Here is a 23241-nt window from a genome sequence, read left to right as displayed (position 1 = left end):
CCCTAAGCATCACATCCACACATCCTGTAAACACCTCTAGGCATGGTGACTCCACCACCTCCCTGGGCAGCCTGTTCCAATGCTCGACCACCCTTTCCGTGAAGAAAGTTTTCCTCATAGCCAGACTAAACCTCCCCTGGAGCAACTTGAGGCTGTTTCCTCTTGTCCTGTCCTTTGTTACTTGGGAGAAGAGACCGACCCCCACCTCACTACAACCTCCTTTCAGGCAGTTGTAGGAAGCAATAATTGGAAGGTAAAGATGGAGCCTGACACATCTCCAAGATGCGTAGCTAAAGGACAAGAGGCAACAGAGATAAGTTACAACAGGTGAAATTCAGAGCAGGAGTGAGCTATTAGGAAAACCTTTATCACTGTTGTCGTGGTTTACCCCTGGCCGGCAACCAAGCACCACCCAGCTGCTTGCTCACTCCCCCTCACCCAGAGGGATGGGGAGGACGATTGGAAAGAAATGTAAAACTCAAGGGTTGAAATAAAAACAATGTAATAGGTAAAGCAAAAGCCACACACACAAGCAAAGCAAAGCAAGGAATTCATTCACCACTTCCCATGGGCAGGCAGGTGTTCAGCCAAACCCAGGACAGCCGGGCTGCAGCACATGTAAGGGTTACTCAGGAAGACAAACGCTATAATGCCAGATGTCCCCACCTTCCTTGTTCTTCCCCCAGTTTATAGACTCAGCATGGTGTCATATGGTATGGAATGCCTCTTTGGCTAGCTTGGGTCACCTGTCCTGGCTGTGTCCCCTCCCATTTTCTGTGCCCCTCCAGCCCTCTGGCTGGCAGGGCCCAAGGAACTGAAAAGTCCTTGATTTAGTATAAACATCACCCAGCAACAATTAACATCAGTGTGCTGTCAGCATTGTTCTCACGTGAGAGCCAAAACACAGCACTGTACTAGCTGCTAAGAAGAAAATTAACTCTATCCCAGCTGAAACCAGGACAACTGTGAGGATGGGCCAGCACTGGGAAAGGAGCCAAGATAGGTGAGGAAATGTCCATGATAGGTTTTGAACTTGAAAAAGAAAGTGGAAGATAGGTACAAAGAGAAACACAATTGGAGGCACACCTGGTGGCGGGCTGTGTGTAACTGTAGTCCCAAAGGCATCAAAGGGGATCAGCCTGTTCTTCTCAGAGGGCTTTACCTATCAGCATTTCTTATCTTCTGGAATATATGTGATAAGCGATGGGCATTTGGAGGCAGGTTAATCTGGGCTGGAAATGTGGTACCATTCTGCCACTGCCCATTTGCCCCATGCTTTTCACAGGCGGCAAGGGACTGAATGGCTTCTGAATCACCTCATACTATCAGCAAGACCTAACATCAGTTCCCACCAGATTAATATGCTAGGAGGCAAACAGCAACATCAGGAGGTGATTTAATAAATTATTTTCTTCTCTTGGTTGGCAAGATGAGGAAAACAAGGGGGAGCAGAGGGGTTCCTGTTTGTGCTGATCCCATTGTACTCCCTGCTGAGAACAGAACTCCAAGTCTCTAGGTGGTGATCCATTCAGGCAACATGTGCTTCTCTGCTCTTCGCAGGAGTTGTGGTCAATGGCCAGCTCATTGGGGCCAAGAAAACAGAGAATAAGAAACTCAACACATACTTTGGCAAAATTGGTTTTTATTTCAAGGCCAAAGGTCTGAAAGTGGAGATCACCACAGAAACAATAACACTGAAAGATGGATCTTACGGCATCACGCTGACCTGGTCTGACACAGGGCACATCATCCGGAAACAGTAAGTTGCTGAGTGTTTGTTGTTTGCCCTATGGAAATGGTTTGCAACACAGCACAGGACTGACCCAGCTATGGGTGGGATCCAGGTCACGGGGTGCCTGCATACGGGCACCTTATCTCAGTGTCTGAGCTCTCGTTATAGGTAATGAAATGAGGCAGCAGGGCCAACAGAGCGATTCAGCTGACCAGACACAAGTAGAAAGAGCTGAATTGCTCTCCCTACTGCTGACTGCATTAGCTAAGACCAGGATTCAGTTGCCTAAACACAAGCACCTAACATTGTTTGAGATACCTTCAGGGTTTCTGAACATGATGGGAAACATAACTCCTAACATCCAGGAGACCTTCACCTGCGGATTAACAGCTAGCAGCCACGTTGGGCACCCCACAGCACTAGACACCTGTTTAGGCAATGGTGTCACTTCCAAAATCTCCATTCATTTTAGCAAGAGCTGAAATGTGTAGGGCAAGATTTGGCTGCCTGAACACGGGTGTGAAATGTCTGTCTGATTTGGCACTGTCCTGCCAGACTCTGGGTACCACTCCCAAGGCTGTGGGTTTCTGGTGGATCCCCTGTCATATCTGCCAGCCCTGTGCAGGTGTTCTGGATGCAGGGAGCATCTCAAGAGGCCTGAGAGCTTATGTGTGGGTGGTGAAACTGAGCCCTTCCTTTGGTTCATCTCTGCTAGGCTTCTCGTATCCATGAAGAAAGAAAACAACGTTACTATCACTGTGGGCAAGGAGATGTCCTTCATGGTTTTACTGCACCGTGTGTGGAAGAACCATCCAGTAAATGTTGACTTCCTGGGAATCTACATTCCCCCTGAAAACCAGTTCTCTCCTGCAGCCCATGGGCTCATAGGTAAGGGCTGCGGGCCAGGCGGTGGGGATGGCGTGGCCCTGGGAAGGGGTTTTGCTAGATCTTTGAGTGAATTGGTTGGTATTTGTGTCCTGATGCGGAAGGTGTGAAAATTAATCAGATAGAAAATGGGAGAGAGTCCTGTAATGGCCTGGAAGCTCCGAGGACATTGTACAACATCCAATTATTCCTCCTCCCAGCTGGGGAGGGTGTTTTCAAAACAGGCCTGCCTAGACTTGGTGACGCTGTGACAGGGCTTTGCCGGCCTGGCTCATCTGCTGCAGGATGAAAACAAAAATACTGAAACCCCTCAAACCTTCTTTCTGTGAAGGTATCTGTGCTAGCATTTGTAATTCAGCTCTCCCCTGAATGGCAGCCCTTTTCTGGCAATGGTATAAAACAAAAGCAAGGGCTCAGTTCACAGGGAAAAACAGCCCTCCAAGCCCTGGACCCACCCAAGGTTCCTTTTAAGATGTGGGAATCTTGAGCAGCAGAGGTTGTTTTCCCAAATATGCCTCACAACTCCAGGCTGCTTTTTTAGCACCAGTTTGCTGGCTCAAAAGCAGAGCTTTTTACTTCCCAGTGTGAGTGATCTGATAGCACTGGAGACACAGTGCCCTGTGGTCCACGCAGGAGTGGTTTGCCTGCTGCAGCTAGTTTGATTTTCCAAGAGTGCCCGGCAGCAGCCTACATGAGCGCCTCAAAGGTTAGGATGCTTTAAACCTCCTCTTTGATCAGGTCAGTTTACGTCTGAACCAGAAGTGTATATCCACCACCAAAGACCTGGGCAAGCTCCAGAGAAACCACAAGCCACCATGGAAGTCAAAGGCAACAAGCTCACTGTTACCAGGTAGGAATAATGTGCTTTATCGCTCTCTTTTTCTAACTCTGACTTCTTTTTAACGACATCAATGATTGCAGGCTTATCTTGGGGGGAAAAAAATCCTTCTGTTTTCCCTCTGCTAATAATCTGGTTTTAGCAGTTGGCAAAACACAGGGGACAAGTTGAGCTCTTTCGTATTTGTGCACCAGCTGCTCTGCCCTTATAGCTGCCCAGCATCTGACCTTAGACAGGCCACGAAAAAGTGCCTGGGACCCCCACAAAAGGGCCCACGAGGTCATAGGATGGCAAAATTCATTGCATTTTGTCGTTGCTTCCACATCTCACCACTATGGCAAAAACCGGTGCCATGAGTGAGCAGGATTATCGATGTCTTCTTGCGTACTTGTCATGTGACTTTCATTTTGGGTGGCCACTTCCTCCCAGGGGACTGCAGAAGGACTACAGGACGGACCGCGTGCTCGGGACTGACGTGCAGTGCTGGTTTGTGCACAACAGCGGGAAAGGTTTCATAGACGGCCACTACAAAGATTACCTCGTCCCCCACCTATACAGTTTTATGAAGAAACCCTGAATGCTCTGACACGAAACCAGTTCATTATGGAAAATTCTTACCTGTCCTTCATGCCCAAACAACTCTTCCGAACAGTAGCTGCCAGCCTTTCAAGCCAGATCAACCAAAGGTGACTTCACCACCATTTGCTTTATAAATGATCAGTGTTTCAAAGCAACGTAACTCCTTTTTCTGTTAAAAATAAAATCTGTAATAAAGGGACATGCTGGGCTGTAGTAGGTATCTTGCTGTGTCTGACTTAATGGATAGTAAACTCCCTTAATAATTTACTTTTGTAGTATACATTTCATAGTAGACCTGGAACAGCAGCGCGGCTCCTGCAGTGTGGGCAGCACACACGACCATGATCAATACTTACACCTTTGCTTTTTCAGGCTGTCGGGAAAATAAGTTCATACACTGCTGGTCTGGGGCAAAAGGAGGATGTGCATTAGATGTAAAGGAAATTTAACAGAAAAGGAACACGTGCTCTGCAATGGGTATCATGAGGAGACTCCAGTCTTTTAAGGATGGGTTAACCACTGGTGAGGAATGTCCTCGAGGTAACTGATAGTGCAGGAAAATTAGTTCCAGGAGTCTGAGACAACCTCCAGTCTATTTTTTGTGAAAATATCAACATCACATTAGAGTTCACACACAGATACAAATCTGGGAAAGCACAAAACATTCAGACTATACAGACATTGCCATCAGTACCCAAAGCTTCCCTTCCAGTGGGATTAGCTTCCAAAAGCTGCCTTACTCTTCAGGAGTATTCACCAAAGAACCAGACCGGCAGTGAAACAAATATGCACGTGTGTGTACCTAGAGCCAGAATCAAAACCCTGCTTTCTGGCGACCTTAGAAAAAAAAATGTTGGCCAGATTCTTCTCAGCAGCCCTGATCGAGGGAGGGCACCCAAGTAATCTACTTGCCATTCTGAACTTCAGTTTCCTTCACATACAAACTAAAGGCTGGTACCTGATCTTGCTTGCAGCCACGGTGTCAGGAGTGAGATGATCAGTATGTTTTAAGTGTCTCTTCAGAGTAACTCTTGGAAGTGTAAGCAGCTTCCCCACAAACCATTCATTGCTTCTTCGAACTCATTTATTAGCTTTGGCCTCCACAACACCCTGCAGCAGTGAGTTCCCCAGTTTAATCAGGCTCTGTCAGGGGAGGAAAAACCCATTGAGCGTGTTTTTAAATCCCCAAATCAGTAATTCCATGGTGTTTCCTAGCTTGTATGTGAATACAAGCAGAGAATAATCATTCTCTGGTCTTTTCCACACAATTTATAACTCCACGTCTATTACATTCACTTTAATTTTTCAGGCTTCCGGATGTTGTCTAATTATTTTGAGTAATACAGATGTCCTTTCACTTACCCCCATGACTCTCCTACATGCCTCTTCTCACCCAATACCTTCTCTTTGAGAAAGAACATAACTGTTCATATAACCCAGGCCGTGCAAAGAGCCTGAATTTGCAGACAAGTGTCTTCTGCCTCCAGTTCCCTTCCTCGTAATTCTCCATTCTTTAGATACTGCATTACTGCTTGACTCTGCCTTGCATTTACGTCTGGGATCCCTGGAAAACCATTTGATATCCCGTGTGAGGTTCTTCCGGGCTGCTCCAGGCAGCGGCCGTTTCACTAAACCTCTGCAGTCTTCCAGTTCTCCTGCAGGGGTCCCCTGGAAACCACAAACCAACACGGCGGTGACCCTCTGAGGCACGGAAAGGGACGAGGAACAGCGACTTTTGCCTCTAGCGACCCTGAACTCTGAAACTGCAGCAAAGCTGATGTGCACAGCACGACGGCATCCTGCCCCCCTCCAGCCTCACTTCAGCCCGCAGCTGAGATCTCTGCTGAGGGGTATGAGGGCTGTTGGTCTCCATCCCACCAGAGACAGCGACCTCGCCAGGGCAGACCGGACCATCAGGCAGACCGGACCATCAGTCTGTACTCTCCCCAGGACAGCCTGCACCGCCCCCACCCAACCAAGGCAGTGCGCCAGCTGGGCACCTTCCTGCGCTCCTTGGTGGATGTAAACCAGCAGACGCCTCCCACATTTCAAAGGGTGATAAGAAATACACTGACCTAAGAAAGGTTTATGTTTATTCCTGAACTGCCTTAGAAATTAAACATTGTACAAAATGTGACGTTTTTTACAAAATAAAAGAGTAACATCGTACATCATTTAGCATGAGTAATGTTACTCACGTAGCAGAGCAACAATGGAAGCACGAACAAATGAAGAGGATCTAAAAAACCAAACCAACAATCACCACTTTGTACCTGCACACACTTTGGCTCGTGTCCTAGAGACCTCACAAGTAACATCCACCCTGGAGTCGACATGAAGATAAATTGCATATTAGTATTATGAGGAACCCTGACAAACACGACAGAGGAGTGATGACTTGCATTCCACTATCGCCAACGCGCTAACCAAAAATACATTGGTGACAACACTTAATATACCAGACCACTCCTTCAACATCCAGGAGAATAATCCCCTGCAGCACTCTTACCTTCCTGCTATTCTCTTAATCCCTTTCCTTGTTCCTGCAGCCAGAACTCAATTTTGGCTGCAAACTGAGAAGTGTGTTGTTTCAACTCCACTGGCTCCGACGCACACTGCCTGCCTCAAGCAGCTATTTGTAGGTAATTCTCTCTCTTAGGGAACTGCTAACATGCTTCAGTAAATAAAATTCTCCAGCTTGCAGCTATCTGCTGTATTTTACAAAAGGGAATTGAACCAAATATTATAACTTTGATATAGAATTAGATGAAATATTTCCACCGATAAGATTTCCACAAACATTTTATGTAACAAATCCATAGTGATCTTTAAATAAACCCAGTTTGCTTGTGGTTAATTTCTATGTACATTATAAATACATACACACACGCAATTAAAACCCTGACATGGTAGAGTGTCTGCCTGCAAGATGCTAGAAAGATGTTTTTGGGAACCAAAATCTTCTCTGATCCATGATGAGCACCTCAGGCGAGTTTGGAAATGTCTTCATACTGGATATCTTCAACTCGGCGTCCTTTTAAAGGTCCCTGGAGAATAACATAGTAGAATAAGTAAGATCAAAATATAAACCTGTTTGTTTGTTGAATTCCCAATAGGGAGCTTAAAGAAAGATAGCTAAAGGGGTTGTCTGAAATCTCTCCACATTCAGATGTTTTTCAAGAAGTACAACCAAAGCGAATAGCACTGGAAATCACAGGCATTAGCGTCTTTACTCAGTGCTGCACACAGTAAAAGCACAACAACTACTTTTCTGTTTAAGTGTTCTGTCCAAAAGCCACATACAACTCTACACTGGAGGCTGCAGAGGGGCTGCATAGCAGAATGCATCCAAAGAACTGCAGGTTTGGGACTTGCTCACAACACAATGTTTCTGTTTCATTACTTTCAACCTGACTGGAGAATGTGACAGGGCCTCAACGCTGTCCCAGAAATCTTTTCACTTTCAGGACCCTATCTGTCTTAAAGTCCTTGCAATTTTGGGGCAAACATAAGCAGCTGCTTTGAATTAATTCATTGTGAACTTAAAAGTAATAAAAAATTTTATTTTGAATACAAACTTGTATATATAAAAATTCTGGTTACCCTACAACTAAAAAGAAAATCTCACAGGCTTCACTAGTTTCCAGGGGTAGTTTCACCCATTTTTAATTTATAGACTCAGAGTTCATGCAGGAAGGCGAAATCTTAACACCTACAAGCATCAGAACTAGAGAAAAAACTACCCTTGCTTTCCAAGACCAATGTTATCCTAATCCTTAGTTCCAACCAAAGCTCTTCTTTGGTCACGACAGCTGCACAGTCTCTTTTCAAGCAAATTTTCCAGAGTCCAGTATGGGCAGAGTTTCTGCAGCCCTTCTTTGCACGAGACCCCAAAAGGGTCTCTCTCCTGCAAGTTCTGTTTAAGAAATTTGTCTTGGAGACAATACCCTCTCTGCTGTATCACTGAGTTTAAAGGTTGATTTTGCAGAGAACAAAGAAGCAGCCACACAGGCATGACAACATGGCCTAATTTTAGCCCAGAGAAAGGCAACAGGTAAAAAAACCAAACCAAACCACAAAAAAAAAAAAAAAAAAAAAAACACCTTAACGAACAAGACAACAAATACACACATAAAGCCCCACACTCAGTTTGGAAAAGGCAGGAGAAAATTCACCTCCTTGCATACTTAACATTTTTTACCTTCCCACAAAATAGTACAGCAGCCACGTTCAAAATAAACATACGAAATAGCTTGCAAGCCTCTTTCAAGTTCAAAACTTGCTGAATTCAGCATCCTGGCATCTTTTTAAAGGCAAAAGCGGAGCATTAGTCTGCAAAGGGGAATACGTGGCTGTTTTCCTACTGGTTGGGAATAGGTGTGTGGTGACCACAGCATCTTGCACACCATAAATCCCATCTGTAAGACAGGATTAATGATACCATTTTTCTTTGTGAAAGCTCTCCAACGTACAGATGAAAAGTGCTCTAAACAAATGAGATCTTGCAGCATTTGATACTTACAGAGTCGATGATTATTGTCGCTGAAAACTTCTTTTCATTGATAGATTCCAAGATGCCTTCATTTCCCCTGTAACCACCATTTAACACCATCACTTTCTTGCCTGAAATGAGAAATAAGAAAACAGTTACACCACGGGGCTCCCAACTCCTTTTGACGGAGTTGTGTTCAACTCCACTGGCAGCTGAGGGAGAGGTTTGCCCCAGCAGCTTCAGCAAGCAGCACCCAGCTTTGCCTCACACCCTGCGCATTTCCAAAGTGCACCTCACTTTACTGCTCCAGGCTACGCTGATAGTAATTTCAATGGCTTCTGCCCCTACATCAGGGAAAGAAGCCAAAGCTATTTCTCCCACATCCCATTCCCTGTGCTAACAGCTCAGTGTATCCCCTTTTTGCTTTCTTCTCCCACAGGCATCAATCCTAGTGCAAGGGTGGGCAGAGCTCGCCTGCAAGTATGTTATGCTAAAGAGCACTCACCAGCACCATCAACCAGCTCTTCACCAGCTGCAGAAATGCAAAACGCAGCAGGTCTGCTGAAGAATCTCTGAATCCCAAAATCCTACATCCTGCTTCCCTGTACACTGACAGTGTTCTGCTCACTGCTACCCTGACCGTTCCCTGAAGTACTGGTCTGGTGCTACACATAAACATTAGTGTGTATCAGCCAAAAACCACCAGTGAACCAAAGAGGAGATGAGGTAAGCTTTAACAAGAATCCACAGCTATTCAAGGCATGACTTTGGAGGTAAGATACAGGATAAATATGACCAAGGGCTCTGTATGGCTCCCAGAGATGCTTCCTGGTAGCTGAAGAGAGATGCTTTCATCTCATCAAATGAGCCCACTCCTAAAGCACTTCAGTCCTCTCAGAAAAGAACCTAATTCTTACATGAAGGGACTGTGAAGACTCAAAGCAGAAACAATGTAATAATTCCCTAGAAAGTAACCAGAGGATATTAGCTAAACGATCAGAGTAGTGTATGAAATGTTGTCTCAAGAGGCTCTCCATAGAATCACAGAATAGTTTGGGTCGGCGGGGTCCTTTACAGGCCATCCGGTCCAACTCCCTGCAATAAGCAAGGACACCTTTAGCTGGATCAGGCTGCTCACAGCCCCGTCCAACCTGACCTTGAATGTTTCCAAGGATGGGGCATCCATCACCCCTCTGGGCAACCTGTGCCAGTGTCTCACCACTCTCACCATAAGAAATCTCTTCATTTTATCTAGCCTGAATCTACCCTCTTTTAGTTTAAAACCATTACCCTTGCATCACAACAGGCCCTACTAAAAAGTTTGCCCCTGTCTTTCTTATAATCCTCCTTTACATACCAAAAGGCTGCTATACGGTGCCCCCAGAGCCTTCTCTTCTCCAGGCTGAACAACCCCAACTCTCTCAGCCTGCCTTCCTAGGAGAGGTTATGGTGCTTTCAAGCTGATGAATATATAGTTTTAAGAGAACTGAAATGTAAGTTTTTGCAGTGATAACTAAGCTGAAAACTGAACAAAACAGCTGTACCTGGTGCTGGTATTACAGTTTCTAGATGTGTCTGATCAAGCTTCAGTTTGTCTCCAGAATCAATCATCTTCACAACTGCTGTATATTTGTCAATCACTTCCTGTTGCAAAAGGCAGAGGCCAATCAGAAAAATAATAATGAAAAAAATCTCTAAATTTACATTTCAAAATTAACAAACTCAGGACCGCAAGTCTGCACTTCTACATTTTCAAAAGCAGCAGCAAGGACTTCTGAGCTGTCCCTAGGGGCATCCAGCTTTCAAGAACTGCTGACCAGCCCCACTCTGAAGTTAAGGCTAGATTAAAAGGGCTCCTCTTGAACAACGACTGGTTTAATTGACTACTAATTTTTTCAGCCTTGTCTGAAGATATTGTCAACCTTTGAGTCAGCTACCTTAGCTATTCTCTCAAAGATGCAGAGCAAATTAGAGGCTTCTTTCCATCACGGGAGGTTAAGCTGGCTGGAAGCCACACAGTGACAACTGGGACACCACCTCTCAGTGAGGCAAAATGTCACCGAGGTTTTTGCGCCTAGCATAAACCATGTTCCACCTCTCATACTCGGAGCTCAGTGGAAGACAGCCACTGGGACTCATACACCTTCCAGATGTCTATCAAAAAGCTGTGATTTTGAGCTCTATACACTCTTGCTGATCCTTCAAAACACACGTGGGTGTCACCTTTGGTGCTTTTGCCAGAGACTGTTGAACCTTGGACTACCCAGCAGAGCACCATTCCACTAGCAGTGGCTGAAAGCCCTTCCGAACAACACAGCAAGGCTTACAGCCTGAAGATTTTGTACACAAATGAAATCCTGCTCAAAGACAGCCTGAAGCTTAAATATCAGTGCAAAACTGACTAGTCTCAGACTAAAATGCCATTGCACTGCTCTTGGTTGTACCACATTGACAAAGTGACTGACTGTTCTCCAAGACAGATGTGTTAATAGGGACAAACTATGCAGAACAAAACAGTGCTTAAGAAAGGATCACCAAGTACATCGTGACATTAAACCAAGTCAGCAATTCACTCCCTGCCCAAAGTAAGTCCCAAAAGAGTTAAGGTGATGCTTCAGCCCTATCAGCATTGAGTTAAAGCTGAACAACTTGCACAATGAAACAAACTTCAGAAGTTATCTGATACCAGAAAAGCTCAACCAATGCCACATGCTTCCATTTGCACACTTTACCTTCACAACTGCCTTCTTCTTGTGATACTTATCCCCAAGCTTTTTTGTTACAATTTTGACAATGATTTCCTGGAAGATTTGAAAGTAGAGAAAAAAAATTAAAATAAAAAGGCAAAACACACAAACAATTACACAATCTAAACTAATTACACATTCAGGTCGCTCTGACTCCAACCACAGATTGCACAACACAGCATGGGAAGCAACAACAGCAAAGACTCAGCTTTCAGGAATTTGTCTTTATCCCTGAGTTATTGCCTCAAAGTAGCATCTCAAGACTTTTTTTTTGTTTTACAAATATGGCTACACTTGAATTCAAGATATAATGTGACAGCTCACAATGGGTCAAGGTCCGGACTTCTTGATCTAGAAGTCCAATCAAAAAAGTAGAAGCTGAGATGAGGTCTCAGCTCAAAGGCTGATGCAGACTTCCACAGCTCTGTGCAAGTCAACTACTATGTAGAAAGAAGGGGGTTGTGGTAATAATCATGATTTAAACATGATCTGTAGAGATTCACAGTACCAACTGTTTAATTATTGAATTCCACCCCATCTGAGATCAGGCATTCCATGCTTCACACTGCAGATCATGCTCAACCAGAAGAGTAATTCCTCCCAGACACTGTAATATTTCACACTTGGCAGCTTGGAAAGTAAGAGTGAATTTAGTTTGGAACCTTCTTTTGGATATTTACACAAATCAATAGTGGCTTTAGAGATGCAGAATCAGTTGTGTTTGGCAAAACAGTAATTTTTAAGACACTTACAGGCTGCAACCAGTAGTCTCTTCGAGATGTTCTTTTCTTCTCCTCTTCAAGCTACAGAACAACAAATAATCACCATTTACTTCCTCCTTTCACTGCAGCTTTCCTATGCCTTTGAAAAGCTGAACCAATTCTCCAGACCCACATCAAGTGCAGAATAAAAAAAAAAAAAAACAATCCCTAAATAAGGGTAAGTCAGTGTGTGTTTGCTGCATAAAAATCAAACCGATGAGATCCAGGAATCCATGATAAAATGATGGAGATTTATACGGTTTTTTTGTCAAGTGTTTCTATATATTTTCTTCTCTTCCAAATCTGTATTCCTTTACTTCCAACATCTCAGTCATATGGGGAGGAAGCACAGATGAGCAGCAGAAACCAGTTTTAATGGGGAAGTGAAATCATTTTGCCTGATAAGATATCAAAATCCGAATTCCATACGAACTGAAGGTCTGAGGTTACTTCAAAGGGACTCCCTGGTAAAGTGGGCATTGCCATAGGCATGGGGTTACAAAGAGACAGATCCTGCATGATTATTACCTCCATAATCTCATCCAGTGCAGATTTCTTCTTTTTCTCTTTGGGCTGACCAGAGCTATGAGCTGATTCTTTTCTTTTAACTGCCCCTTCCACCATCTTCAGTGCATTTGGTCCAAGGACACTGCTGGAAAAGTAAGATGGTGTTTTCACAGCAGACCTTACACTGTATCCTCTACCCAGATGCATTTGATGAACTGGTTGTGCAAAAAGGCCTGCTAATCTATTTAATTTCAGCGTGCAAGTCACCTTCCAGACCCTACACGTCTCCCTTCTCTAGGACTGCGTTTGGCAGATACATCTTGAGGTGTAAACTCCATGTCCACTGATGTTTGTTGCTAGCAGTCCAGCAGAATGACAACAACCTAACGATCAGTTCACCAGTGCAAAAGCAAAGTGTTGATCGGGGACTTGAGTTCAATGGAGAAGAAAAAAGCAGGTCGGCAAATAAGCTTTTCAAATTCGAAAGGACAAACTTGGGGCTTTAGAGAAGCCACCTGGACAGGGGAACTCTCAAAAATGGTAGACATCTAGAACTCATTTCAGAGAGAGATACTTAACCTATCCAGCAATGGGAGAAAACACATGGGAATCTGTAGAAAAGGGCTCCACACCCAGCAAATAAACACCATCTTCACAATGACATTCAAAATAGGCAAATGGCCTACAGGTTATGAAAGAAAAGAGCAATCAGCACAAAAAGTTACGTATCAGGGAACATCTAGGTAAAGCTAAAGGCAGCTTGAGTTAAGCCATTTTTGTAAAGACATTTAAATGCAGTAAAAACATGCAGGTGTTCTATCATCCAAAAAGATGAAGGCGGCTGCTGTGAGGTGGAGAGTAAGGTAATATTAATATGGCCTTGCAACAAACAGCATGTTCTGCCTATGGTGAGGATGTTAGATATACTAGCAAGGGGAAGATAAGTAATGGCAATGGAGATACAGAAATGGCAGTAGAAGCAAAATCGAGAAAGAAATTGTATTTCACAGAAAGTCTGGATAATCTCCATAGTAGAGTTCTAGAAGAAATAGCAAATTACATCACAAATCAAATAGCAAGTACATAAAATAACATCTCATAAAGGGTAACATACAATTAAAACATAACAAATGCAGTGCCTATATTTAAGGCAGCTAACATATTTAGCCGTGAGGTTACTAAGAGATTCCTGGGTGTCAATTTTAAAATAAATCTTATTTAACATATTCATTAAGGACCCTGGGACAAAGTGAGAGACCACCAACGCTGTTCGGGTGTGTCATCAACATGGAGAAGACAAGAAAGAATTGGACACCAGAAGGGACTGGTTTATCTTGAAAATCAAGTTTTAAATACCACACAGAATTCAATAGCACATTATGCAAGCTCACATATTTTGGAAAAGTTTACTCTGATTACCTTCTATCTACTGGGAGCTGTTTAAGAACAACAAAAGCAGAAAGGGGTCTGGCTATAATCACAGATGACAGCTACCAGTGTGGACCAGTCATGAAAGAGTCAAATGCAATCCTAGGAAGCATCAAGACAGAAAAGCATTAGTGCCTTGTATAAGCCTTGGGAACGTTTCATTTGCAGCATGCACAAATTTATCAGCTCCCCTCTTCAAGATTAGCTGAAACTGGAACAAGGACAAGGGAAGGGATATTCAGCAGATCAGGGGGATGGAGAGATAAGGCCAGCAATGTGCAGGCCTGCTTGAACAGCACAGTGAAGAGAGCCTGAGACTGTTCTCTACAAATACATTGTCTGAGAAAGCAAACACCAGGGAGAAAAAGAACCATGTATGTTAAACACCCAGACCAACATGAGACCAACTGCTATAAACTGGTATCAGAAAGATGGGGACAGACCTTTAAAAGGACCTGTAGCAATAGGACAAGGGGGAATGGTTTGAAGCTAAAAGTGGGTAGATTTAGATTAGACATTAGGAAGAAATTCCTTACCACGAGGGTGGTGAGACACTGGCACAGGCTGCCCAGAGCAGCTGTGGCTGCCCCATCCCTGGCAGTGCTCAAGGACAGGCTGGATGGGGTTTGGAGCAACCTGGTCTAGTTGAAGGTGTCCCTGCCCCTGCCAAGGGGGTTGGGGCTAGATGGCCTTTTTTAAGGTCCCTTCCAAGCCAAACTATTCTGTGATTCTATGAAACGGACCATAACCACATTTACGTGTGAAATTACAGACAAGGTCCTAACCATTAGAGCAAACAGGTTTTGAAGGATCTTCCCTTGGGATTATAGGGCTGCAGAGATCCTAGCTGTGTACAATGGAGGCTGATCAGTGTGCAGACAGGACTGTACACTGGTACACTTTTGCAGTACTGCAGACAGGAGTCAGTGACCTTGACAGTTGCTTCTGCTCAATCCTTAATTAGAAGTAATTCTAATCTTACTTGTCCACTGAGTGAGTTAAGCAGGGATTTGAGGATGCAAGTTCCTGAGGGAAAAAAGTAAGTCCAGGGCTCCCAGTTTGCTCAAGGGCAGTCAGCATCAGAAACTGTGTCCACAGTGGCAGTGGTGACTCCTTGCTTCATGTCAGCCACACAGATGTTCAAGGAAAGGCACAGCTCCCCCCTCACTCCTGTTCTCAGCAAGGCTCCAACTCCACCACTGTACCCAACCGCTAGCATCCCCACACACTCAAAACTCTGCCATTCACTGACTACGATCTCCTGGCCCTATTTCTGCACCCTGCTCAGGAAATACAAGTGCTAAGTTTCGGTAGCTTGTGCAGCAAGTGCAGAAGGTGGGAAGCCAGGAATTCCTACCACATGCTGCACTGGCCTACCAGACATCAGGTTAAGCTCAACTGAACCTCAGTATTAGCCAACAGCTGCAGATCACACCTTTATGCTGACAGAAGGAAGCAGCTGTGTCACCTGTGATATATAAACCACCGTCTGGTCACTTTACCATGAAGTTGGTATCCCAATTTTGCTTTTACATTCCCATTAAAAAGTTTACAGACAAGCATCTCTCATATGCTATGAAAAAAAATTACACTATTTGATATATGATTTCACATTCAGCCAAATTTTAGCAAGCACCTTAAGCACTCCTCATTGAAACTATTCAAGTAAGCATCTGAATTAAGTTTCAAACTCATCTTAAGCACAACTCAATGCTTAGGGATAAATTACAAGTTTTCCTCAAAGCCTGAAATCTGTATTTATTATTGCAAGGAACTACTTTATTGTCTCATTTTCTGCCTGGCACATCTCCCATCAGATACCTTATCTAAGAGTTGAGCTTGTGATGAGAGGAAAGCTTTCATTTTACCTGCAATACGTTTAATTAAAATATTGCCTCACATGAAAAGATGCACTGCTCATCAAACAGTTTCACAGGCTGCTGTAAGTCACTATTGTTTGCATTATTGATCCCTTTTGTCCTGCATTGCTCGTGGTTATATGATGACAATTAAATTCACGAGCTTTAGAAAGATTTACATCAGGTAGATTCGGCTTCTTAAATGATGATCAAAGAAACTATTACCTCCAATTAGACAAGGCAATCAAACCTTTTAGGAACCAAAATTAACAAATCACAAATACCCACTCATAGAAGGCTGCTGGGACTAGATGGCATTCACTTCAAATGCTTTGACTGGATCCGTTATCCACCTTTTCACACACCAGTATCTTCTTGCAGGAACTGGAAACTGCCTATTGCTTTATGGAGAAGGCTCCTCACAGCACACATTTAAGATACACCCATTCATCCATTTCAAATACAAAAGAACCATGAGGTCACCTAATATCTCCTCCTGAACAACATGACAGGATGAGACATTAGACTTCAAATATTTTGGGACAAGATACATCTTCCTGCCCACACAAATATCATTGTCAAATAAGTGCTTTGCAACAGTAAGGGTCGCCCTTAAATTCTTTTCTCACCTTGTTTTAGAAGATGCTGCTATTGAAGTACTTGCTCCTTTGTTTAAATTAAATGTAACTAAAAAATAAAAAGACATTACTCTATTTCTATCTTTAAAAGTAACTACATTGACGGATGTTAAAATTTTTTAAATCTGCAAATGGAAAAGATCATAAATTTGAAAATATTTACTAATCTATGTTTTGGTTCAGCTTTTAAAATAAATTACTTTAAACTTTATGAGAAAGAATACTTTGTATTTCTATATTCCAGTGCTACTTAGAACTGATCTCAAAGCACTTCATGAAGCACCGAGCAGGCCTCAGTGCACATCTCATTTTGATCACAAAATCAGCCTCTGTAGGTTCTAGAAAATTACATGTATCAAAATCTGGTTACCTTTTTCTTCTTCGTTTTCTCTGTTCAGTTCAGTATAGACTGGCTTTTCCTGCCAAAAAAAACCCACAAAACACGTTTCAAGAGTCAGACAGAAAACTAAGCCAAGATACCATTTTTTGGTGATCATTGATTAGCTCAGTTTTACAGACGACTGCAAAATGATTACAAGTAACTGTAATATTCATCCTGGCTTGATCCACTGAAGATTATAAATTGAAAACATTATCTCATTACAGGCTCCTGTGCAAAATTCTCTAATTAACACTCTACAGAGTTTCTGTCTGAACTTGCTCGATTCCAGCATGAAAGGAAAGTGGCCTTATTGAAGCAGTTTTCTCTATTTGAACCAGCATGATTAGACTGGTTTCTGGACAAACTCTTAACTCAGAGAAGGAAATTCTGGAATCATTCCAAATTTTTAGCACCGCAGGCTCAGACCATTTAAATTTCAATTAGTTTTAAATTAAGAAAAAGATAATCGTTTATAACAGCATTTAAATGTACCTATCAATACCCAGGATCAAATGTGAGGTTCCAGTCCCAGGCAACATGTATAGAAGTCACGGAATGACGCAAAATAAACAGATCCCAAACACCACATCAGTACTACCAAAATAAAACTTGTCACTATAAGGATCTGATTATGTCAGCTCCCCCCTAGTTATTTACTTCAGTCTCTCCACTGTACAAGTTACTTGTTACTTGTAGCCCTAAAAGTTGTGAAGAAACATGAATGAAGAGGCATCATGCTGGTTACTGTATTGTTTACTCTCCTAAAATCAAGAGTGTTTTTTAAATCACTAATCACTTGAAAAGCAGTAATTATTACTCCTTTAGTACTAAAGCAAGCCAGGTACAAAGTAACTCCAGGTTTTCCTCCAGAGCAGGTTAATCTAAGATAACTGTATAGCAGAAAATTCAGGACATAAGTGAACCGCTGTCATGATTCAAGTATGGAAGAAAACAGTCTAAACCAGTCTGAAATGGCCTGGATCAGACACAAGGGCCACAGGATTTCAAAACCACAACAAATCTAAAAAGGAGCTGTAAACCTCTGCTTTCTTTTATTTACTTTTTGAAACTGTGATTCCATAGAGGACCTTGATGTTCATCAGCCGTAAAAAACACCAGCAAGCTGGTTAGTCAAGGAAATGTAACAAGTTGCAATTTCAACAGAAACAAGTCAGTCAAGGCTCCTATCAGAAGTATGCGGGAGAAGACTATTCCTTCTGGCTTAGATGAGACCAGCAATGCAGTCAAATATGCCCACCGTTTCTCAGTTCGAACTGGTGATGAGCTTGTAATCTAAAGCATGAAGCTTACTCATCATCTTCTGACTGCACAGGAAATACCAGTGTCGAATTCACCAAAGGATCCCACCAGTGTCGAATTCACCATTAACTTAACCAAGAACAGTTTTGAGCTGAAGGTGGACATACAGTGCAATTTTCCTCACCAGTTCTTTCCCCTCCAAACCTCTTCTAACTTGTTGTTCAATGAATTTCGCTGTTTTTTCTTCATCATCAAGGTCCTGTTTCTTCTTCCTTTCTTGTTCTTGTTGCCTGCGAATAGTCTCTGGGTCCCTGTCAATGTACTGAATATACCAGCCTTTTGGAGTCTCATCAACCTTGCAAAGACCTAAGAAGTCAATAGAAGAAAGAGTAAGATTAATACTAACAAAAGCAAGCAAGGGACAAGGATAATTTTCACAGTCCAGGTTCACTATAACAATGCAGATACTTTACCAGAGACAATGTACTCCTTTACTGGCCTGGTAGAATTGACTTTGAATTATCTTTAGTATGTGTTCCTGCCCTTCAGCTAGCCAGTTCTATTTGGAAATAGGCCAGTGTATGTAATAAAGTGAACAGAGTGTTTTGCAATACTTTCCTTATTGAAGGAAATGTTTCCTTCCCACTGTTTTAACAGGGAAGAAAACAGAAATCTAACATATATGAACAATACACACTAACAGCATCATATTAAAGGAAACATTACTATGCTACATTATTGTTACTAACTTACATGACTCATGAACGTGTCCTGTAGGACACAGGCAATCAGAGCCAAAGTAAACTTTCTGTCACACCGCAGTGCCATTTAATCTCTTTTAATCCTGCTGAACAAAAAACCTGCAGATCTTGAGCTTTAAACCCTGTCACTTCAAATACGGAAGGATTCTGTAGTCATGAGAAGTGTTCTATCATAGTTTCTAATTTTTAAATGGCAACTGTTGGAAGTTGATTTGGAACTTAGCAATACTAACAGTAAATACAGACCAGCAGATGAAACTAGGAAAGGTTCATGACTGATGTTTGCCAGGTTTCAGACATTTTTCATAAGCAAATTCCTAATGGTTAGCACAGAAATATGTCTGGACATCTGTTAATATATATACAGGAGGGAAGGGGAAGAAAGAAAAATGGAGAACTAACAGAAATGTTTACTGATCAATTATCAGCAATGCAATCAGCCAATAATTTTACAACTCCTCAACCTCGAGAAACTACACTTACCTTCTCTCCCCAGCCACTTAGTAAAATCAGTCAGTGTCTCCCACTGTGTGGCATTCATGTGGATGTGTTCTCGATGACTGATATACTCATTGTACACAATATTATTGTGGACCCTCTTTGTTCCTGAAACACATCATCATCATGATGTTATTATTAATATTAATGTTATTATTAAAAAATATGTGGGGGACCTAGGACAAACCAACCAAAACTTCTCACACGGAACCAATAAAAGACATTAAAAACAAACAAAGAGCAAAGTATTTACCAAATCGCCTCCTGAGCAGTTCTAGGAAATCATTTCGGAATTCCCTTAGGGGATAAAAAGAAAGTATTTTAATAAAACTTTAACGATTCCAAAGCAATTTTCTATTACCATTAACAATTAAATATTTGCAGCATAAGCATGAGTATTCTTTTGAAATGAGCATGATGAAAATCAGATGCTCATTTCCCTGTCTCATAAAGTAGTATTAAATGCAGTACATACACACAAAGAAACACAATATGGTACATGCATGTACAAGTTAAATCTTCAAAAGGATAATAGCCTTTCAAAGGCATAAAATGGAAAGAACAAAATCTAAACACTTCCCGCTAATTGCTGGTATTTCATTACCAGGTCTCTTCCTGGCCTGACACAAAACACAGTGCAGGAGAAAGGGCAGCAGCGGCGGGGGAGGGTACACTGATCACTCATCTCACTGCTAATTCAAGGGCTTGAGTATAAAGCCTCACTTCAGACTCAGGCTGAAGACAGCTCCAGTCAACCCAGCTGTCATGTAGGTCAGCTGGACAAAGGACTGGGGAAAGCTGTGGGAAGTTTGTCACACCCCTGATTTGTTATCTCTCTGTAATGGTTCTTTTAGCTCTTTGTAACTCTGCGTGTGTGGCAGTCACTTAGCTGGGGCAGAAGGGTGACGTACTTTGTAACGCAGAACAACTTAAAATGAGACTCAAAACGCAAGATAAAACTGTCAAATTTGATTAAACATCATGGCTCCTTGAAGCCTCTCACATGCGTTCTAAAGAGACATTGCCTAAACTTTCACACTGCCTCTAAAAAAAGAGCTGACGCTAAAATGTGTCAGAATAAAGTGTCTTCAATGGGACGTGACTGGGCCTTAGAGGTATGGCTGTGCAGACCTGGTACAGGAATGAAGATCTGGGTAAGAATATATAGAAACTTACTCAGAAAAGTAATCCATGAATTGCTGAGGATTTTCAGAAGCCAGCAGCAATTGCCTCTGGTGGGACTCTGACATGCAATGACATTTGAAGCCATTCTATAAAACAAAAATAAATACCTTGCCTGACTTTGTCTCAATTTGCAACATTCACACAGCTGAACAGTGTTAAAAGTAATGTTTTACAAGTCAAATTTTCTTGGAGGCTCTACAGAAAACACCTTAGCCCAGCCTCAGCCTAGCGTGGGGTGGTTGTTCCTCCTGACCAGGCAAGCCAGAAACAAAACTCCTCCCAAGGCCAAGAGCCTCCAGACAAGTGTGAGAGGGGATACGAGACAGGACATTCCAGCAGTACTCTTTGTCCCTTGTGGAACAGCATAGACATGGCTGTGGACCACCCAGGTCCACCTAGGACCCATCCGAGCGCTTGTGGGAGAGCACTGGAAATGTCTGCTGGCTCCCTACCTGACCAACACCAACATGTGTAAGCAGGCGGGGGGGAGCGCTCAGGCTGTGGACTGTGATAGTTTGGCAACCTCTGGCACAGGGCTGAAGCTGTCAGAGCTCCCCAAAAAACAACCAGACATAGGATGTTTGACTGCACCCTTTTTTGTCTAATGCTCTTTCACCACAATATGATTAAATCCACAGCAAACTTCATTCCATGGGAGCCCCACTTCCCTTACAAAAAGATCTGGTTGTAAAGCAGCGAAGCTTTTTTGCTTGCAGTCACTGGGAGGAGAACCAGATTTGAGCTTCTTGGGTGAAAGGAAGAGGGGAACAGAAACAGCTGAAGAATGATGCAATTAAAGATCCACAGGATGCCTTACTTCTCCTCTCTAAGGCACATTAAAGATTCTGTTCATGGAGAAAGGCAAACTAAAAGCATAGTTAGCCCAAGTGGAGGTACTTTTGGAGCACAGCTCTGGCGGGAATCAGTAAGAAGAGGACACTCACATCCTTCAGGCATCTGGGTCCATGTGAACAGACAAGTGAAAAAACAGAGGGGGAAACTTCAGAGAAAAAGCACCTCTTCGTGAAGGGAAGAAACTGAGCCAGAATCAGAAGTACAGAGTCATCAGTACAGGAAAGACATGGACCTGTTTGAGAGGTCCAGAGGAGGGCCACAAAAATGATCAGAGGGATGGAGCACCTCTCCTGTGAGGAAATGCTCACAGAGCTGCAGTTGTTCAGCCTGGAGAAGAGACAGCCAGGGAGACCTTCTAGCAGCCTTTCACTACTTAAATGAGGCTGATAAGAAAGATGGGAACAAACATTTTAGCAGGGCCTGTTGCAACAGGACAAGAGATAATGTTTTAAACTAAAAGAGAATAGATTCAGGCTATATGTAAGGAAGAACTTCTTTTATGATGAGGGTGGTGAAACAAACACTGGCACAGGTTGCCCAGCAAGGTGGTAGATGTCCTGTCCCTGGAAACATTCAAGGTCAGGTTGGATGAGGCTGTGAGCAACCTCATCTAGTTGAAGGTATTCTTGCTCATTGCAGGGAATGTTGGACTAGATGGCCTTTAAAGGTCCCTGCCAACCCAAACCATTCTGTGATTCTATGAAAAGTGACTCACAATGCTCCAGACAGGCATCCTCTTGGGCATGTCACTGCACACACCTTGCTCCCAAGAAAAATCACGGCTACCTTCAACTCCTGGATGGGAGCCACCTAATTCATAAGCCTGGCAACCTCTCAAGGGGTGTATGAGGGACTCGTCCCTCCAGAGGTTTTGGGGCCACCCTGTGCACCGTCTCACCCTGGGCTGATCATTCACTCTTCAGGGGACTGAACATCTCCAAAGATGGATCAGAGCCAACACACTTCTTCCAAAGTGGATGAAGACTTCTTCCATGTGGGATTGGGGATACCAATAGGATCACCCCACCCTCAGCAACTAGGAACCCTCCAGGTCCCACCAATCCGCCCCCCAGGGGACCGTAGTCTGTACAAGAGACTGGGGACCCCCAAAGGAGAATAAGGGCCCTGTCCTATGCTCCCCTAAAGTGAGTTGAGGCTCCCCATGCTCCCGGAAAGCGAGGCCAGGATGCTCCCCTGAAGGATTGCACCCCACAGACAAGATCAGAGCCCCCACAAGGAGACTGAGGACACTTCCAAGGGGAAATCAACCAACCCTACACCCCCGCTGCAAGGGGACCAGGGAACCCACAGGAAGGTTATGAAGTCCCACACCCCCTGAGTAAATCCCAGCCCCCACAAAAGGATTAGGGATCCCCCACAAACGCGATCGCATCCCCCCTGTGTCCTCCTCAATGGCACTCTGGACGTTTACGTGGGAGATTGGCCCCCCCGCCCAAGGGGACTGAGGACCCCAACCAAAAGCATCCGACTCCCCTGTGCAACTCCAGGAGAGCGGCCCCCCTCAAGGGGCCTGGGGTTCTGTACCAGGGGACGGGAGCCCCCCCCCCAGAGGATCGCCAGACCCCCAGGGTTCGCGGCCCGCCGCGCCGCCCCGCCACAGGCCCGGCCGCCAGCGAGGCGGGCTTACCTCATCGCGGCACTGCTTCTGGCACATCTGACAGTACCAGCGCAGCTTCTGCAGCCCCTTGGACTTGATGCGGTTAGCGATAGCCTTAGGGCTGAGGAAATCCGACTTCCCCATGGCGGCAAAGCTGAGCCTGCTCCGCCCCGGCCCGCAGCCTGCGCCGCCGGAAGTGGCTGCGCGCGCCCCGGA

The 23241-nt window shown here is 43.8% G+C and overlaps 2 protein-coding genes across 3 annotated transcripts in view; one reads left to right on the top strand and one right to left on the bottom strand.

Moving 5' to 3' along the window:
- ITIH2 (inter-alpha-trypsin inhibitor heavy chain 2) overlaps window positions 1–4247 on the top strand; it is a 31246-nt gene extending 26999 nt beyond the window's left edge. The window contains exons 18-21 of the mRNA XM_005240145.4: window positions 1561–1759; window positions 2448–2620; window positions 3356–3467; window positions 3885–4247. Of these exons, the coding sequence (XP_005240202.1) occupies window positions 1561–1759; window positions 2448–2620; window positions 3356–3467; window positions 3885–4032 (632 nt within the window). The 3' untranslated portion in view covers window positions 4033–4247. The remainder of the gene's footprint in view (window positions 1–1560; window positions 1760–2447; window positions 2621–3355; window positions 3468–3884) is intronic.
- Window positions 4248–6110: 1863 nt separating this feature from the next.
- Window positions 6111–23241, bottom strand: KIN (Kin17 DNA and RNA binding protein). Of its 2 annotated transcripts, none has more exons than XM_027790532.2 (13): window positions 23056–23241; window positions 20544–20638; window positions 19621–19664; window positions 19353–19475; window positions 18293–18474; window positions 16837–16885; window positions 16458–16515; window positions 12563–12683; window positions 12026–12076; window positions 11259–11327; window positions 10071–10170; window positions 8557–8657; window positions 6111–7081 (listed from the first exon to the last, which is right to left on the bottom strand). In XM_027790532.2, the coding sequence occupies exons 1-13, from the start codon at window positions 23167–23169 to the stop codon at window positions 7019–7021; spliced, it is 1170 nt and encodes a 389-aa protein (XP_027646333.1). In that variant the 5' UTR covers window positions 23170–23241; the 3' UTR covers window positions 6111–7018. The 2 variants fall into 2 exon arrangements, with proteins under 2 accessions (XP_027646333.1, XP_005240203.1); XM_005240146.4 differs by having other exon boundaries at window positions 12563–12686; window positions 23056–23240.

The sequence above is a fragment of the Falco peregrinus genome, chromosome 6, assembly GCF_023634155.1.
Source record: "Falco peregrinus isolate bFalPer1 chromosome 6, bFalPer1.pri, whole genome shotgun sequence".
Classification (NCBI taxonomy): Eukaryota; Metazoa; Chordata; class Aves; order Falconiformes; family Falconidae; genus Falco; species Falco peregrinus.
This window is presented reverse-complemented; position numbering and strand designations above follow the sequence as displayed.

Bases quoted from the DNA above. Each gene is read 5' to 3' on its own strand.
- KIN (XM_005240146.4), bottom strand. From the start codon at position 23,169: ATGGGGAAGTCGGATTTCCTCAGCCCTAAGGCTATCGCTAACCGCATC. The intron at 19,665-20,543 runs GTAAGTTTCTAT...TTATCCCCTAAG, and splicing joins TTCATGGATTACTTTTCTGA to GGAATTCCGAAATGATTTCC. The intron at 16,516-16,836 runs GTAACCAGATTT...TTTATTTTTTAG, and splicing joins AGAAAACGAAGAAGAAAAAG to TTACATTTAATTTAAACAAA.